The following is an 18465-nucleotide window of genomic DNA, read 5'->3' as shown; positions in this document are numbered from 1 at the left end:
TGAAGCATGGAGGAGGAGGTGTTATGGTGTGGGGGTGCTTTGCTGGTGACACTGTCTGTGATTTATTTAGAATTCAAGGCACACTTAACCAGCATGGCTACCACAGCATTCTGCAGTGATACGCCATCCCATCTGGTTTGGGCTTAGTGGGACTATCATTTGTTTTTCAACAGGACAATGACCCAACACACCTCCAGGCTGTGTAAGGGCTGTTTTACCAAGAAGGAGAGTGAAGGAGTGCTGCATCAGATGACCTGGACTCCACAATCCCCCGACCTCAACCCAATTGAGATGGTTTGGGATGAGTTGGACCGCAGAGTGAAGGAAAAGCAGCCAACAAGTGCTCAGCATACGTTGGAACTCCTTCAAGACTGTTGGAAAAGCATTCCAGGTGAAGCTGGTTGAGAGAATGCCAAAAGTGTGCAAAGGGTGGCTACTTTGAAGAATCTAAAATCTGAAATATATTTTGATTTGTTTAACATATTTTTGGTCACTACATGATTCCATATGTGTTATTTCATAGTTTTGATGTCTTCACTATTATTCTACAATGTAGAAAATAGTAAAAAATAAAGAAAAACCCTTGAATGAGTAGGTGTGTCCAAACTTTTGACTGGTATTGTGTATGGGGCATCAGTCTCGTAAGGTGCAAGGTTGAGGAACCGGGTGGTACCCGGCTAGTGATGGCTATTTAACAGTCTGATGGCCTTGAGATAGAAGCTGTTTTTCAGTGTCTCGGTCCCAGCTTTGATGCACCTGTACTGACCTCGCCTTCTGGATGATAGCGGGGTGAACAGGCAGTGGCTCGGGTGGTTGTTGTCCTTGATTATCTTTTTGGCCTTCCTGTGACATCGGGTGCTGTAGGTGTCCTGGAGGGCAGGTAGTTTGCCCCCGGTGATGCTTTGTTCAGACCGTGTGTGTGTGTGTGTGTGTGTGTGTGTGTGTGTGTAGGGTCGGGGTATGGAGGACCCAGCTGAGATAATCTTTGAGATGTCTAAAGAGGAGCGTAAGGATTTCTACCGCAGCGGGCCTGGGTCTGCCACGCGTCCGTCTGCCCGACGAGTCCTCCGCTGTAGATAACCGCAAATTGGGCAGTCAGTACTCACCCCCCTCCCCACACACACACATCATAGCACACCACCCCTCCCCACACACACACATCATAGCACACCCCCCCTCCCCACAGACATCATCATAGCACACCCCACCTCCCCTCACACATCATCATAACACACCCCACCTCCCACACAGAGTTGTAGTGGTTTGGTGTGTGTGTGTGTGTGTGTGTGTGTGTGTGTGTGTGTGTGTGTGTGTGTGTAAGCTGATGTGTGTTTCTGTTATAAAGGTACTCTCCTGAGGAGATCCACAAGCTGAAAGAGTGAGTATGACATCACTTCCTCCTAACAATGTGTAAACAGTCAATGTGTGCAGCAGTCTGAGGATGTGTGTGTGTGCAGAGTTGAGGCAATCACGTAATGACTGGGCCACTATAGGAGCCTCTGGGCCAGCGCGCTCGTCTGTTAAAGACCGCTGCCGACTGATGAAGGACACCTGCAACACAGGTCAGACGCTTTATCCTGGAGGGGTTATGCTTTAGGAAGCGGGACTGCAACACAGGTCAGACACTTTATCCTGGAGGGGTTATGCTTTAGGAAGCGGGACTGCAACACAGGTCAGACGCTATCCTGGAGGGGTTATGCTTTAGGAAGCGGGACTGCAACACAGGTCAGACACTATCCTGGAGGGGTTATGCTTTAGGAAGCGGGACTGCAACACAGGTCAGACACTATCCTGGAGGGGTTATGCTTTAGGAAGCGGGACTGCAACATCAGGTCAGACACTATCCTGGGGGGTTATGCTTTAGGAAGCGGGACTGCAACACAGGTCAGGCGCTTTATCCTGGAGGGGTTATGCTTTAGGAAGCGGGACTGCAACACAGGTCAGACGCTTTCTATCCTGGAGGGGTTTGCTTTAGGAAGCGGGACTGCAACACAGGTCGACGCTTTATCCTGGAGGGGTTATGCTTTAGGAAGCGGGACTGCAACACAGGTCAGACACTTTATCCTGGAGGGGTTATGCTTTAGGAAGCAGGACTGCAACACAGGTCAGACGCTTTATCCTGGAGGGGTTATGCTTTAGGAAGCAGGACTGCAACACAGGTCAGACGCTTTATCCTGGAGGGGTTATGCTTTAGGAAGCGGGACTTACAGTTGTGTGTGTGTGTGTGTGTGTGTGTAGGGAAGTGGAGTGAGGAGGAGGAGAGGCGTCTATCGGACAGTGTGTATGCGTTGGCGGGTGTGTGTCCGGGTCGTGCGGTGACGGGGGGTGTGTCATGGGCGGCTGTAGCTGATCTGGTGGGAGCTGGTCGGAGAAACAGTGTCGCTCTAATGGCTCAACTACCTCAACTGGAAACAGAGTGGAGGGACGGAGTGGACCAAAGACCAGGATCTCAGCTTAGTACACAGGTAGGGGAGGGGTCTGGGTGGGTGGTGGGTGGGTGGGTGGATGGATGGTGGGTGGGTGTCTGGGTGGGTGGGTGGATGGATGGTGGGTGGGTGGGTGTCTGGGTGGGTGGATGGATGGGTGTCTGGGTGGGTGGGTGTCTGGGTGGGTGGGTGGGTGTCTTGGGTGGTGGGTGGGTGGGTGGTGGGTGTCTGGGTGGATGGGTGGGTGGGTGGATGGGTGGTGGGTGTCTGGGTGGGTGTCTGGGTGATGGATGGATGGATGGATGGTGGGTGGGTGTCTGGGTGGTGGGTGGATGGGTGTCTGGGTGAGTGGGTGGATGGATGGTGGGTGTCTGGGTGGTGGGTGGATGGATGGATGGGTGGTAGGTGTCTGGGTGGTGGGTGGATGGATGGATGGGTGGTGGGTGGATGGGTGGTGGGTGGAGGATGGATGGGTGGATGGGTGGATGGGTGGTGGGTGGATGGGTGGTGGGTGGAGGATGGATGGGTGGTGGGTGGATGGGTGGATGGATGGGTGGATGGGTGGATGGGTGGTGGGTGGATGGGTGGTGGGTGGATGGATGGATGGGTGGATGGATGGGTGGTGGGTGTCTGGGTGGTGGGTGTCTGGGTGGTGGGTAATTACATTATTAGAATGTAGAATTCAAACCAGCTTTATTGATGAAAGGATCCATGTCCAGCTAGTCTACTTCTTTTGGCTTACTGTGTGTGTGTGTGTGTGTGTGTGTGTGTGTGTGTGTGTGTGTGTGTGTGTGTGTGTACAGGATAGTGGAGTTGGATGTGGATGATGAGAATGAGTTAAAGTGGGAGGAGCTAGCAGGGGGGTGGAGCAGCGTTCGCTCTCCTCAGTGGCTCAGATCTAAGTGGTGGAGCATCAAGAGACAAGTAGCCAATCACAAGGAGCTGCCCTTCCACGGTAACACCCCTGACCCTTACAACTCACTCCTAACCTCTGACCCTTACCTCTCACTCCTCACCTCTGACCCTTACCTCTCACTCCTCACCTCTGACCCTTACCTCTCACTCCTCACCCCTGACCCTTACCTCTCACTCCTCACCTCTGACCCTTACCTCTCACTCCTCACCCCTGACCCTTACCTCTCACTCCTCACCTCTGACCCTTACCTCTCACTCCTCACCTCTGACCCTTACCTCTCACTCCTCACCTCTGACCCTTACCTCTCACTCCTCACCTCTGACCCTTACCTCTCACCCCTGACCCTTACCTCTCACTCCTCACCTCTGACCCTTACCTCTCACTCCTCACCCCTGACCCTTACCTCTCACTCCTCACCTCTGACCCTTACCTCTCACTCCTCACCTCTGACCCTTACAACTCACTCCTCACCTCTGACCCTTACAACTCTCTCCTCACCTCTGACCCTTACCTCTCACTCCCTCACCTCCTGACCCTTACCTCTCACTCCCTCACCTCTGACCCTTACCTCTCACTCCTCACCTCTGACCCTTACCTCTCACTCCTCACCTCTGACCCTTACCTCTCACTCCTCACCTCTGACCCTTACCTCTCACTCCTCACCTCTGACCCTTACCTCTCACTCCTCACCTCTGACCCTTACCTCTCACTCCTCACCTCTGACCCCTCACCCTTACCTCTTACTCCTCACCTCTGACCCTTACCTCTCACTCCTCACCTCTGACCCCTGACCCTTACAACTCACCTCTGACCCTTACCTCTCACTCCTCACCTCTGACCCTTACCTCTCACTCCTCACCTCTGACCTCTGACCCTTACCTCTCCCTCCTCACCCCTGACCCTTACCTCTCCTCCTCACCTCTGACCTCTGACCCTTACCTCTCACTCCCTCACCTCTGACCCTTACCTCTCCTCCTCACCTCTGACCCTTACCTCTCACTCCTCACCCCTGACCCACCTCTCCCTCCCTCACCTCTGACCCTTACCTCTCCTCCTCACCTCTGACCTCTGAGCCCTTACCTCTCACTCCTCACCTCTGACCCTTACCTCTCACTCCTCACCTCCTGACCCTTACCTCTCACTCCTCACCCTCTGACCCTTACCTCTCACTCCTCACCCCTGACCTTACCTCTCACTCCTCACCTCTGACCCCTGACTACCTCTCACTCCTCACCTCTCACCCTTACCTCTCACTCCTCACCTCTACTCTGACCCCTTACCTCTCACTCCCTCACCTCTGACCCTTACCTCTCACTCCTCACCTCTCAGCCCTTACCTCTCACTCCTCACCTCTGACCTCTGACCCCTTACCTCTCACTCCTCACCTCTGACCCTTACCTCTCACTCCTCACCTCTGACCCTTACCTCTCACTCCTCCCTCTGACCTCTGACCCTTACCTCTCACTCCCTCACCTCTGACCCTTACCTCTCACTCCTGACCTCGACCCTTACCTCTCACTCCTCACCTCTGACCCTTACCTCTCACTCCTCACCTCTGACCTCTGACCCTTACCTCTCACTCCTCACCTCTGACCTCCTGACCCTTACCTCTCACTCCCTCACCTCTGACCCTTACCTCTCACTCCTCACCTCTGACCCTTACCTCTCCTCCTCACCTCCTGACCCTTACCTCTCCTCCCCTCACCTCTGACCTCTGACCCTTACCTCTCACTCCTCACCTCCTGACCTCTGACCCTTACCTCTCACTCCTCACCTCTGACCCCTTACCTCTCACTCCTCCACCTCTGACCCTTACCTCTCCCTCCCTCACCCCCTGACCCTTACCTCTCACTCCTCACCTCTGACCCTTACCCCTCTCACTCCTCACCTCCTGACCCTTACCTCTCCTCCTCACCTCTGACCCCTTACCTCTCCTCCTCACCTCTGACCCTTACCTCTCCCTCCTCACCTCTGACCTCTGACCCTTACCTCTCACTCCTCACCTCCTGACCCTTTACCTCTCCTCCTCCCTCTACCTCTGACTCCTCTCACTTCCACCTCCTGACCCTTACCTCTCACTCCTCACCTCTGACCCTCTTACCTCTCACTCCTCACCTCTGACCCTTACCTCTCCTCCTCACCTCTACCCTTACCTCTCTCCTCCTCACCTTCACCCTTACCTCTCCTCCTCACCCCTGACCCTTACCTCTCACTCCTCACCTCTACCCTTACCTCTCAATCCCTCACCCCCTACCTCTGACCCTTACCTCTCACTCCTCACCTCTGACCTCTGACCCTTACCTCTCACTCCTCACCTCTGACCCTTACCTCTCACTCCTCACCTCTGACCTCTGACCCTTACCTCTCACTCCTCACCTCTGACCCTTACCTCTCACTCCTCACCTCTGACCCTTACCTCTCACTCCTCACCTCTGACCCTTACCTCTCACTCCTCACCTCTGACCCTTACCTCTCACTCCTCACCCCTGACCCTTACCTCCTCACTCCTCACCTCTGACCCTTACCTCTCAATCCTCACCTCTGACCCTTACCTCTCACTCCTCACCTCCTGACCTCTGACCACTTACCTCCTCACTCCCCTCACCCCTGACCCTTACCTCTCACTCCTCACCTCTGACCCTTACCTCTCCCTCCTCACCTCTGACCCTTACCTCTCACTCCTCACCTCGACCTCTGACCCTTACCTCTCACTCCTCACCTCTGACCCTTACCTCTCCTCCTCACCTCTGACCCTTACCTCTCACTCCTCACCTCCCTGACCCTTACCTCTCCCTCCTCACCTCTGACCCTTACCTCTCACTCCTCACCTCTGACCCTTACCTCTCACTCCTCACCTCTGACCCTTACCTACTCACTCCTCCACCTCTGACTCTTACCTCTCACTCCTCACCTCTGACCCTTACCTCTCCTCCCTCACCTCTGACCCTTACCTCTCACTCCTCACCTCTGACCCTTACCTCTCCTCCTCACCTCTGACCCTTACCTCTCAATCCTCACCTCTGACCCTTACCTCTCCCTCCTCACCTCTGACCCTTACCTCTCACTCCTCACCTCTGACCCTTACCTCTCACTCCTCACCCCTGACCCTTACCTCTCACTCCTCACCTCTGACCCTTACCTCTCATCCCTCACCTCTGACCCCTGACCCTTACCTCTCACTCCTCACCTCTGACCCTTACCTCTCACTCCTCACCTCTGACCCTTACCTCTCAATCCTCACCTCTGACCCTTACCTCTCACTCCCTCACCTCTGACCCCTGACCCTTACCTCTCCTCCTCACCTCTCGACCCTTACCTCTCAATCCTCACCTCCGACCCTTACCTCTCCTCCTCACCTCTGACCCTTACCTCTCACTCCTCACCTCTGACCCCTTACCTCTGACTCCTCACCTCCTGACCCCTTACCTCTCACTCCTCACCTCTGACCCTTACCTCTCAATCCTCACCTCCTGACCCTTACCTCTCACTCCTCACCTCTGACCCTTACCTCTCACTCCTCACCCCTGACCCTTACCTCTCACTCCTCACCTCTGACCCTTACCTCTCACTCCTCACCTCTGACCCCTGACCCTTACCTCTCACTCCTCACCTCTGACCCTTACCTCTCACTCCTCACCTCCTGACCCCTTACCTCTCACTCCTCACCTCTGACCCTTACCTCTCACTCCTCACCTCTGACCCTTACCTCTCACTCCTCACCTCTGACCCTTACCTCTCAATCCTCACCTCTGACCCTTACCTCTCACTCCTCACCTCTGACCCTTACCTCCTCACTCCTCACCCCTGACCCTTACCTCTCACTCCTCACCTCTGACCCTTACCTCTCACTCCTCACCTCTGACCCCTGACCCTTACCTCTCACTCCTCACCTCAACCCTTACCTCTCACTCCTCACCTCTGACCCTTACCTCTCACTCCTCACCTCTGACCCCTTACCTCTCACTCCTCACCTCTGACCCTTACCTCTCACTCCTCACCTCTGACCCCTGACCCTTACCTCTCACTCCTCACCTCTGACCCTTACCTCTCACTCCTCACCTCTGACCCTTACCTCTCACTCCTCACCTCTGACCCCTTACCTCTCACTCCTCACCTCTGACCTCTGACCCTTACCTCTCACTCCTCACCTCTGACCCTTACCTCTCACTCCTCACCTCTGACCCTTACCTCTCACTCCTCACCTCTGACCCTTACCTCTCACTCCTCACCTCTGACTCTTACCTCTCACTCCTCACCTCTGACCCCTCACCCTTACCTCTCACTTCTCACCTCTGACCCTTACCTCTCACTCCTCACCTCTGACCCCTGACCCTTACCTCTCACTCCTCACCTCTGACCCTTACCTCTCCTCCTCACCTCTGACCCCTTACCTCTCACTCCTCACCTCTGACCCCTTACCTCTCACTCCTCACCTCTGACCCCTTACCTCTCACTCCTCACCTCTGACCCCCTGACCCTTACCTCTCACTCCTCACCTCTGACCCTTACCTCTCACTCCTCACCTCTGACCCTTACCTCTCACTCCTCACCCCTGACCCTTACCTCTCACTCCTCACCTCTGACCCCTGACCCTTACCTCTCACTCCTCACCTCTGACCCTTACCTCTCAATCCTCACCTCCGACCCTTACCTCCTCCTCCTCACCTCCTGACCCTTACCTCTCACTCCTCACCTCTGACCCTTACCTCTCACTCCTCACCTCTGACCCTTACCTCTCCTCCTCACCTCTGACCCTTACCTCTCAATCCTCACCTCTGACCCTTACCTCTCACTCCTCACCTCTGACCCTTACCTCTCCTCCTCACCCCTGACCCTTACCTCTCACTCCTCACCTCTGACCCTTACCTCTCACTCCTCACCTCTGACCCTTACCTCTCACTCCTCACCTCTGACCCTTACCTCTCACTCCTCACCTCTGACCCTTACCTCTCACTCCTCACCTCTGACCTCTGACCCTTACCTCTCACTCCTCACCTCTGACCCTTACCTCTCCTCCTCACCTCGACCCCTGACCCACCTCTCACTCCTCACCTCGCCCCTCTCCTCCTCACCTCTGACCCTTACCTCTCACTCCTCACCCCTGACCCTTACCTCTCACTCCTCACCTCTGACCCTTACCTCTCACTCCTCACCTCTGACCCTTACCTCTCACTCCTCACCTCTGACCCTTACCTCTCACTCCTCACCTCTGACCCTTACCTCTCCTCACCTCTGACCCTTACCTCTCACTCCTCACCTCTGACCCTTACCTCTCACTCCTCACCTCTGACCTCTGACCCTTACCTCTCACTCCTCACCTCTGACCTCTGACCCTTACCTCTCACTCCTCACCTCTGACCCTTACCTCTCAATCCTCACCTCTGACCCTTACCTCTCACTCCTCACCTCTGACCCTTACCTCTCACTCCTCACCTCTGACCTCTGACCCTTACCTCTCACTCCTCACCCCTGACCCTTACCTCTCACTCCTCACCTCTGACCCTTACCTCTCACTCCTCACCTCTGACCTCTGACCCTTACCTCTCACTCCTCACCTCTGACCTCTGACCCTTACCTCTCACTCCTCACCTCTGACCCTTACCTCTCACTCCTCACCTCTGACCCTTACCTCTCACTCCTCACCTCTGACCTCTGACCCTTACCTCTCACTCCTCACCTCTGACCCTTACCTCTCACTCCTCACCTCTGACCCTTACCTCTCACTCCTCACCTCTGACCCTTACCTCTCACTCCTCACCTCTGACCTCTGACCCTTACCTCTCACTCCTCACCTCTGACCCCTGACCCTTACAACTCACCTCACCCTCTCCTCCTCACCCCTGACCCTTACCTCTCACTCCTCCCTCTGCCCTTACCTCTCCTCCTCACCCCTGCCCTTACCTCTCACTCCCCTCACCTCTGACCCTTACCTCTCACTCCTCACCTCTGACCCCTTACCTCTCACTCCTCACCTCTGACCCTTACCTCTCCTCACCTCTGACCCTTACCTCTCACTCCTCACCTCTGACCCCTCCTCTCACTCCTCCTCTGACCCTTACCTCTCCTCCTCACCTCTGCCCTTACCTCTCCTCCTCACCTCTGACCCTTACCTCTCACTCCTCCCTCTGACCTCTGACCCTTACCTCTCACTCCTCACCTCACCCCTGACCCTACCTCTCACTCCTCACCTCTGACCCTTACCTCTCACTCCTCACCTCTGACCCTTACCTCTCACTCCTCCTCACCCGACCCTTACCTCTCACTCCTCACCTCTGACCCTTACCTCTCACTCCTCACCTCTGACCCTTACCTCTCACTCCTCACCTCTGACCCTTACCTCTCACTCCTCACCTCTGACCCTTACCTCTCACTCCTCACCCCTGACCCTTACCTCTCACTCCTCACCTCTGACCCCTGACCCTTACCTCTCACTCCTCACCTCTGACCCTTACCTCTCAATCCTCACCTCTGACCCTTACCTCTCACTCCTCACTTCTGACCCTTACCTCTCACTCCTCACCTCTGACCCTTACCTCTCACTCCTCACCTCCTGACCCTTACCTCTCACTCCTCACCTCTGACCCTTACCTCTCAATCCTCACCTCTGACCCTTACCTCTCACTCCTCACCTCTGACCCTTACCTCTCACTCCTCACCCCCTGACCCTTACCTCTCACTCCTCACCTCTGACCCTTACCTCTCACTCCTCACCTCTGACCCTTACCTCTCACTCCTCACCTCTGACCCTTACCTCTCACTCCTCACCTCTAACCCTTACCTCTCACTCCTCACCTCTGACCTCTGACCCTTACCTCTCACTCCTCACCTCTGACCCTTACCTCTCACTCCTCACCTCTGACCCTTACCTCTCACTCCTCACCTCTGACCCCTGACCCTTACCTCTCACTCCTCACCTCTGACCCTTACCTCTCACTCCTCACCTCTGACCCTTACCTCTCACTCCTCACCCCTGACCCTTACCTCTCACTCCTCACCTCTGACCCTTACCTCTCACTCCTCACCTCTGACCCTTACCTCTCACTCCTCACCTCTGACCCTTACCTCTCACTCCTCACCTCTGACCCTTACCTCTCCTCACCTCTGACCCTTACCTCTCACTCCTCACCTCTGACCCTTACCTCTCACTCCTCACCTCTGACCCTTACCTCTCATTCCTCACCTCTGACCTCTGACCCTTACCTCTCACTCCTCACCTCTGACCCTTACCTCTCATTCCTCACCTCTGACCTCTGACCCCTACCTCTCACTCCTCACCTCTGACCCTTACCTCTCACTCCCTCACCCCCTGACCCTTACCTCTCACTCCTCACCTCTGACCCTTACCTCTCACTCCCTCACCTCTGAAACTTACCTCTCACTCCTCACCTCTGACCCTTACCTCTCACTCCTCACCTCTGACCCTTACCTCTCCTCACCTCTGACCCTTACCTCTCACTCCTCACCTCTGACCCTTACCTCTCACTCCTCACCTCTGACCCTTACCTCTCATTCCTCACCTCTGACCTCTGACCCTTACCTCTCACTCCTCACCTCTGACCCCTTACCTCTCACTCCTCACCTCTGACCCTTACCTCTCACTCCTCACCTCTGACCCTTACCTCTCACTCCTCACCTCTGACCCCTGACCCTTACCTCTCACTCCTCACCCCTGACCCTTACCTCTCACTCCTCACCTCTGACCCTTACCTCTCACTCCTCACCTCTGACCCTTACCTCTCACTCCTCACCTCTGACTCTTACCTCTCACTCCTCACCTCTGACCCTTACCTCTCACTCCTCACCTCTGACCCTTACCTCTCACTCCTCACCTCTGACCCTTACCTCTCACTCCTCACCCCTGACCCTTACCTCTCACTCCTCACCTCTGACCCTTACCTCCCACTCCTCACCTCTGACCCTTACCTCTCACTCCTCACCTCTGACCCTTACCTCTCACTCCTCACCTCTGACCCTTACCTCTCACTCCTCACCTCTGACCCCTACCTCTCCTCACCTCTGACCCCTCACCTCTCATAGACAGTATCAGCAACATGTTGAAATCATACAAACACAATAACAAACTAGTGATATTGTTACTACTGCAAATAATACTGTGTGTGTGTGTGTGTGTGTGTGTGTGTGTGTAGTGTTACTGAAGGGTCTCCAGGAGCTGATGGAGGTTCAGGTGCCCTTAGGGGCGGGCACTGGGCCAGGTAGCCCTTCTCCTTCCCTGCAGATCCGAGTCACGCGATTGGACGAATGCTGTAGCTCCACCCCCAGGGCTGTCACAGCACTGCAGATCCCCCTGCAGATCACACACATGGGTCAGTACAGGGGAGGGGACGTGTGTGTGTGTGTGTGTGTGTGTGTGTGTGTGTGTGTGTGTGTGTGTGTTTGTGTGTGTGTGTGTGTGTGTGTGTGTACTGACTGTCCTCTCTAACAGCCCCAGACAGTGCTGGCGCCAGTGACACAGAGACCATCACCCTCAACACTGCAGCTCTGCAGACCTTACAGATCCTACCTGTGAGTTGATTAGATAATAATAATATTAGCTGTGAGTTGATTAGATAATAATAATATTAGCTGTGAGTTGATTAGATAATAATAATATTAGCTGTGAGTTTAGATCTAGATAATAATAATATTAGCTGTGAGTTGATTAGATAATAATAATATTAGCTGTGAGTTGATTAGATAATAATAATATTAGCTGTGAGTTTAGATCTAGATAATAATAATATTAGCTGTGAGTTGATTAGATAATAATATTAGCTGTGAGTTGATTAGATAATAATAATATTAGCTGTGAGTTTAGATCTAGATAATAATATTAGCTGTGAGTTGATTAGATAATAATAATATTAGCTGTGAGTTGATTAGATAATAATAATATTAGCTGTGAGTTTAGATCTAGATAATAATAATATTAGTTGTGAGTTGATTAGATAATAATAATATTAGCTGTGAGTTTAGATCTAGATAAAATAATATTAGCTGTGAGTTGATTAGATAATAATATTAGCTGTGAGTTTAGATCTAGATAATAATAATAATATTAGCTGCGAGTTTAGATCTAGATAATAATAAAATTGGTGTGAGTTTAGATCTAGATAATAATATTAGCTGTGAGTTGATTAGATAATAATATTAGCTGTGAGTTTTGATCTAGATAATAATAATATTAGCTGTGAGTTTAGATCTAGATAATAATAATATTAGCTGTGAGTTTAATAATATTAGCTGTGAGTTTAGATCTAGATAATAATAAAATTGGTGTGAGTTTAGATCTAGATAATAATATTAGCTGTGAGTTTAGATCTAGATAATAATATTAGCTGTGAGTTGATTAGATAATAATAATATTAGCTGTGAGTTGATTAGATAATAATAATATTAGCTGTGAGTTTAGATCTAGATAATAATAATATTAGCTGTGAGTTTAGATCTAGATAATAATAATATTAGCTGTGAGTTTAGATCTAGATAATAATAATATTAGCTGTGAGTTTAGATCTAGATAATAATAATATTAGCTGTAAGTTTAGATCTAGATAATAATAATATTAGCTGTGAGTTTAGATCTAGATAATAATAATAATATTAGCTGTGAGTTTAGATCTAGATAATAATAATATTAGCTGTGAGTTTAGATCTAGATAATAATAATATTAGCTGTGAGTTTAGATCTAGATAAAAATAATATTAGCTGTGATTTGATTAGATAATAATAATAATATTAGCTGTGAGTTTAGATCTAGATAATAATAATATTAGCTGTGAGTTTAGATCTAGATAATAATAAAATTAGCTGTGAGTTTAGATCTAGATAATAATAAAATTAGCTGTGAGTTTAGATCTAGATAATAATAAAATTAGCTGTGAGTTTAGATCTAGATAATAATAATATTAGCTGTGAGTTTAGATCTAGATAATAATAATATTAGCTGTGAGTTGATTAGATAATAATAATATTAGCTGTGAGTTTAGATCTAGATAATAATAAAATTAGCTGTGAGTTTAGATCTAGATAATAATAATATTAGCTGTGAGTTTAGATCTAGATAATAATATTAGCTATGAGTTTAGATCTAGATAATAATATTAGCTGTGAGTTTAGATCTAGATAATAATAATATTAGCTGTGAGTTGATTCGATAATAATAATATTAGCTATGAGTTTAGATCTAGATAATAATATTAGCTGTGAGTTTAGATCTAGATAATAATATTAGCTGTGAGTTTAGATCTAGATAATAATAATATTAGCTGTGAGTTTAGATCTAGATAATAATAATATTAGCTGTGAGTTGATTAGATAATAATAATATTAGCTGTGAGTTTAGATCTAGATAATAATAAAATTAGCTGTGATTTGATTAGATAATACTAATATTAGCTGTGATTTGATTAAATAATAATATTAGCTGTGAGTTTAGATCTAGATAAAATAATATTAGCTGTGAGTTGATTAGATAATAATATTAGCTGTGAGTTTAGATCTAGATAATAATAATAATATTAGCTGTGAGTTTAGATCTAGATAATAATAATATTAGCTGTGAGTTGATTAGATAATAATATTAGCTGTGAGTTTAGATGTAGATAATAATAATATTAGCTGTGAGTTTAGATCTAGATAATAATATTAGCTGTGAGTTTAGATCTAGATAATAATAATATTAGCTGTGAGTTTAGATCTAGATAATAATATTAGCTGTGAGTTTAGATCTAGATAATAATAATATTAGCTGTGAGTTGATTAGATAATAATAATATTAGCTGTGAGTTTAGATCTAGATAATAATATTAGCTGTGAGTTTAGATCTAGATAATAATAATATTAGCTGTGAGTTTAGATCTAGATAATAATAATATTAGCTGTGAGTTTAGATCTAGATAATAATAATATTAGCTGTGAGTTTAGATCTAGATAATAATAATATTAGCTGTGAGTTTCGATCTAGATAATAATAATATTAGCTGTGAGTTTCGATCTAGATAATAATATTAGCTGTGAGTTGATCTAGATAATAATATTAGCTGTGAGTTTAGATCTAGATAATAATAATAATATTAGCTGTGAGTTTAGATCTAGATAATAATAATATTAGCTGTGATTTGATTAGATAATAATAATAATATTAGCTGTGAGTTTAGATCTAGATAATAATAATATTAGCTGTGAGTTTAGATCTAGATAATAATAAAATTAGCTGTGAGTTTAGATCTAGATAATAATAAAATTAGCTGTGAGTTTAGATCTAGATAATAATAAAATTAGCTGTGAGTTTAGATCTAGATAATAATAAAATTAGCTGTGAGTTTAGATCTAGATAATAATAATATTAGCTGTGAGTTTAGATCTAGATAATAATAAAATTAGCTGTGAGTTTAGATCTAGATAATAATAATATTAGCTGTGAGTTTAGATCTAGATAATAATATTAGCTATGAGTTTAGATCTAGATAATAATAATATTAGCTGTGAGTTTAGATCTAGATAATAATATTAGCTGTGAGTTTAGATCTAGATAATAATAATATTAGCTGTGAGTTGATTCGATAATAATAATATTAGCTATGAGTTTAGATCTAGATAATAATATTAGCTGTGAGTTTAGATCTAGATAATAATATTAGCTGTGAGTTTAGATCTAGATAATAATAATATTAGCTGTGAGTTTAGATCTAGATAATAATAATATTAGCTGTGAGTTTAGATCTAGATAATAATAATATTAGCTGTGAGTTGATTAGATAATAATAATATTAGCTGTGAGTTTAGATCTAGATAATAATAAAATTAGCTGTGATTTGATTAGATAATACTAATATTAGCTGTGATTTGATTAAATAATAATATTAGCTGTGAGTTTAGATCTAGATAAAATAATATTAGCTGTGAGTTGATTAGATAATAATATTAGCTGTGAGTTTAGATCTAGATAATAATAATAATATTAGCTGTGAGTTTAGATCTAGATAATAATAATATTAGCTGTGAGTTGATTAGATAATAATATTAGCTGTGAGTTTAGATCTAGATAATAATAATATTAGCTCTGAGTTTAGATCTAGATAATAATATTAGCTGTGAGTTTAGATCTAGATAATAATAATATTAGCTGTGAGTTTAGATCTAGATAATAATATTAGCTGTGAGTTTAGATCTAGATAATAATAATATTAGCTGTGAGTTGATTAGATAATAATAATATTAGCTGTGAGTTTAGATCTAGATAATAATATTAGCTGTGAGTTTAGATCTAGATAATAATAATATTAGCTGTGAGTTGATTAGATAATAATAATATTAGCTGTGAGTTTAGATCTAGATAATAATAATATTAGCTGTGAGTTTAGATCTAGATAATAATAATATTAGCTGTGAGTTTAGATCTAGATAATAATAATATTAGCTGTGAGTTGATTAGATAATAATAATATTAGCTGTGAGTTTAGATCTAGATAATAATATTAGCTGTGAGTTTAGATCTAGATAATAATAATATTAGCTGTGAGTTTAGATCTAGATAATAATAATATTAGCTGTGAGTTGATTAGATAATAATAATATTAGCTGTGAGTTTAGATCTAGATAATAATATTAGCTGTGAGTTTAGATCTAGATAATAATAATATTAGCTGTGTGTTTAGATCTAGATAATAATATTAGCTGTGAGTTTAGATCTAGATAATAATAATATTAGCTGTGTGTTTAGATCTAGATAATAATATTAGCTGTGAGTTTAGATCTAGATAATAATAATATTAGCTGTGAGTTTAGATCTAGATAATAATAATATTAGCTGTGAGTTGATTAGATAATAATAATATTAGCTGTGAGTTTAGATCTAGATAATAATATTAGCTGTGAGTTTAGATCTAGATAATAATAATATTAGCTGTGTGTTTAGATCTAGATAATAATATTAGCTGTGAGTTTAGATCTAGATAATAATAATATTAGCTGTGTGTTTAGATCTAGATAATAATATTAGCTGTGAGTTTAGATCTAGATACAGTGTATTCCTGTTCTAATGTCAACGTTAGCATAATACTCACTATGCTATCACAACAATCACTGTGTGTGTAGTCTTTCCACCTGCACCCTACAGGGACTCCAGGGACATACTTCCTTCAGACAGCAGCCAATCAGAGCCTGCCGCTCAGCCTTTCCACCAATCCCACCGTCACACTGACGGCTAGCTCCTCCCCCTCGTCCCCAGAACACATCATCCTACACAGCCTCTCAGTGAGTGTAAGGGATGGATCGACATTTACAGAATTGGTCAACTTTCATGGACACCCCCATGAGTGTCTTTCAGAACCCCTCCTAAAACCCCACCTGTTTAGTTTTGGTTGTTGTTAGTGAGTCATTGTTAGTTCCCCTTCTGTTTGAGCAACAATTTTTGGTTTTCTTGCTGGGGAACGTAACAGGAAGTAATCTAATTCTGTCACTATCAATTGATTAAGCTAATCACTTTCTGTACAATAGAAGAAATGTAAACCCAGACAGCTTTTAGAGAAACACTTGTGACCTTCTTTCGTCGGGTTAAGCCACGGAAGAGTAGTGTTCACTTAGTAATATTATTATAAATAACATTCTCTCCGTAATATTATTATAAATAACATTCTCTCCGTAATATTATTATAAATAACATTCTCTCCGTAATATTATTATAAATAACATTCACTCCCTTAGTAATATTATTATAAATAACATTCACTCCCTTAGTAATATTATTATAAATAACGTTCACTCCGTAATATTATTATAAATAACGTTCACTCCGTAATATTATTATAAATAACATTCACTCAGTAATATTATTATAAATAACGTTAACTCCGTAATATTATTATAAATAACATTCACTCCCTTAGTAATATTATTATAAACTAGTCCTTAATAATATTCCCCTGGTGAACTAGTCCTTAATAATATTCCCCTAGTAAACTAGTCCTTAGTTAGTAATATACCTCTGGTGAACTAGTCCTTAGTTAGTAATATACCCCTGGTCAACTAGTCCTTAGTTAGTAATATACCCCTGGTCAACTAGTCCTTAGTTAGTAATATTCCCCTGGTGAACTAGTCCTTAGTAATATACCCCTGGTCAACTAGTCCTTAGTAATATACCCCTGGTCAACTAGTCCTTAGTTAGTAATATACCCCTGGTCAACTAGTCCTTAGTTAGTAATATTCCCCTGGTGAACTAGTCCTTAGTTAGTAATATACCCCTGGTCAACTAGTCCTTAGTTAGTAATATACCCCTGGTGAACTAGTCCTTAGTTAGTACTATTCCCCTGGTCAACTAGTCCTTAGTTAGTAATATACCCCTGGTCAACTAGTCCTTAGTTAGTAATATTCCCCTGGTGAACTAGTCCTTAGTTAGTAATATACCCCTGGTCAACTAGTCCTTAGTTAGTAATATACCCTTGATGAACTAGTCCTTAGTAATATTCCCCTGGTGAACTAGTCCTTAGTTAGTAATATTCCCCTGGTGAACTAGTCCTTAGTTAGTAATATACCCCTGGTGAACTAGTCCTTAGTTAGTAATATTCCCCTGGTGAACTAGTCCTTAGTTAGTAATATACCCCTGGTGAACTAGTCCTTAGTTAGTAATATTCCCCTGGTGAACTAGTCCTTAGTAATATACCCCTGGTGAACTAGTCCTTAGTAATATTCCCCTGGTGAACTAGTCCTTAGTAATATACCCCTGGTCAACTAGTCCTTAGTAATATTATTATAAATAACATTCACTCCCTTAGTGAACAAAAAACTAATTATTATCTTACTTTTGAAGTGCAGCAATTTATTTACTTGTCTGTGTGTGTGTGTGTGTGTGTGTGTGTGTGTGTGTGTGTGTGTGTGTGTCTGTGTCTGTGTGTGTGTGTGTGCGCGTGTCTGTGTGTGTGTGTGTGTGTGTGTGTGTGTGTGTGTGTCTGTGTGTGTGTGTGTGTGTGTGTGTGTGTGTGTGTGTGTGTGTGTTTCAGACGGAGGGTCTTTGTTCCAGTGACAGCGTTATCATTCAGACGGTCACCTCTGACCACACCTCTCCAGAGCCTCTTTGCCAATCACAGCTGGTTGTGGAGATGCAGGGGGAGGAGCCAGAGCAGAAC

The 18465-nt window shown here is 45.8% G+C and overlaps 2 protein-coding genes across 2 annotated transcripts in view; both read left to right on the top strand.

The window, feature by feature from the left end:
* LOC123485781 (cyclin-D-binding Myb-like transcription factor 1) overlaps nt 1-1080 on the top strand; it is a 42313-nt gene extending 41233 nt beyond the window's left edge. The window contains exon 6 of the mRNA XM_045216907.1: nt 952-1080. Coding sequence (XP_045072842.1) covers nt 952-1080 — 129 coding nt within the window. The remainder of the gene's footprint in view (nt 1-951) is intronic.
* A 361-nt stretch (nt 1081-1441) lies between these two features.
* LOC123485780 (cyclin-D-binding Myb-like transcription factor 1) overlaps nt 1442-18465 on the top strand; it is a 20793-nt gene continuing 3769 nt past the window's right edge. The window contains 9 exon segments of the mRNA XM_045216906.1: nt 1442-1562; nt 2239-2361; nt 2364-2384; nt 2387-2465; nt 3230-3381; nt 11490-11666; nt 11786-11865; nt 16439-16603; nt 18340-18465. The exon segment at nt 18340-18465 is cut by the window's right edge and continues 175 nt beyond it. Coding sequence (XP_045072841.1) covers nt 1442-1562; nt 2239-2361; nt 2364-2384; nt 2387-2465; nt 3230-3381; nt 11490-11666; nt 11786-11865; nt 16439-16603; nt 18340-18465 — 1044 coding nt within the window.

The sequence above is a fragment of the Coregonus clupeaformis genome, unplaced genomic scaffold, assembly GCF_020615455.1.
Source record: "Coregonus clupeaformis isolate EN_2021a unplaced genomic scaffold, ASM2061545v1 scaf0848, whole genome shotgun sequence".
Lineage (NCBI taxonomy): Eukaryota > Metazoa > Chordata > Actinopteri > Salmoniformes > Salmonidae > Coregonus > Coregonus clupeaformis.
Note: the sequence above shows the minus strand (reverse complement) of the source record. Positions and strands in the feature narration are given on the sequence as shown.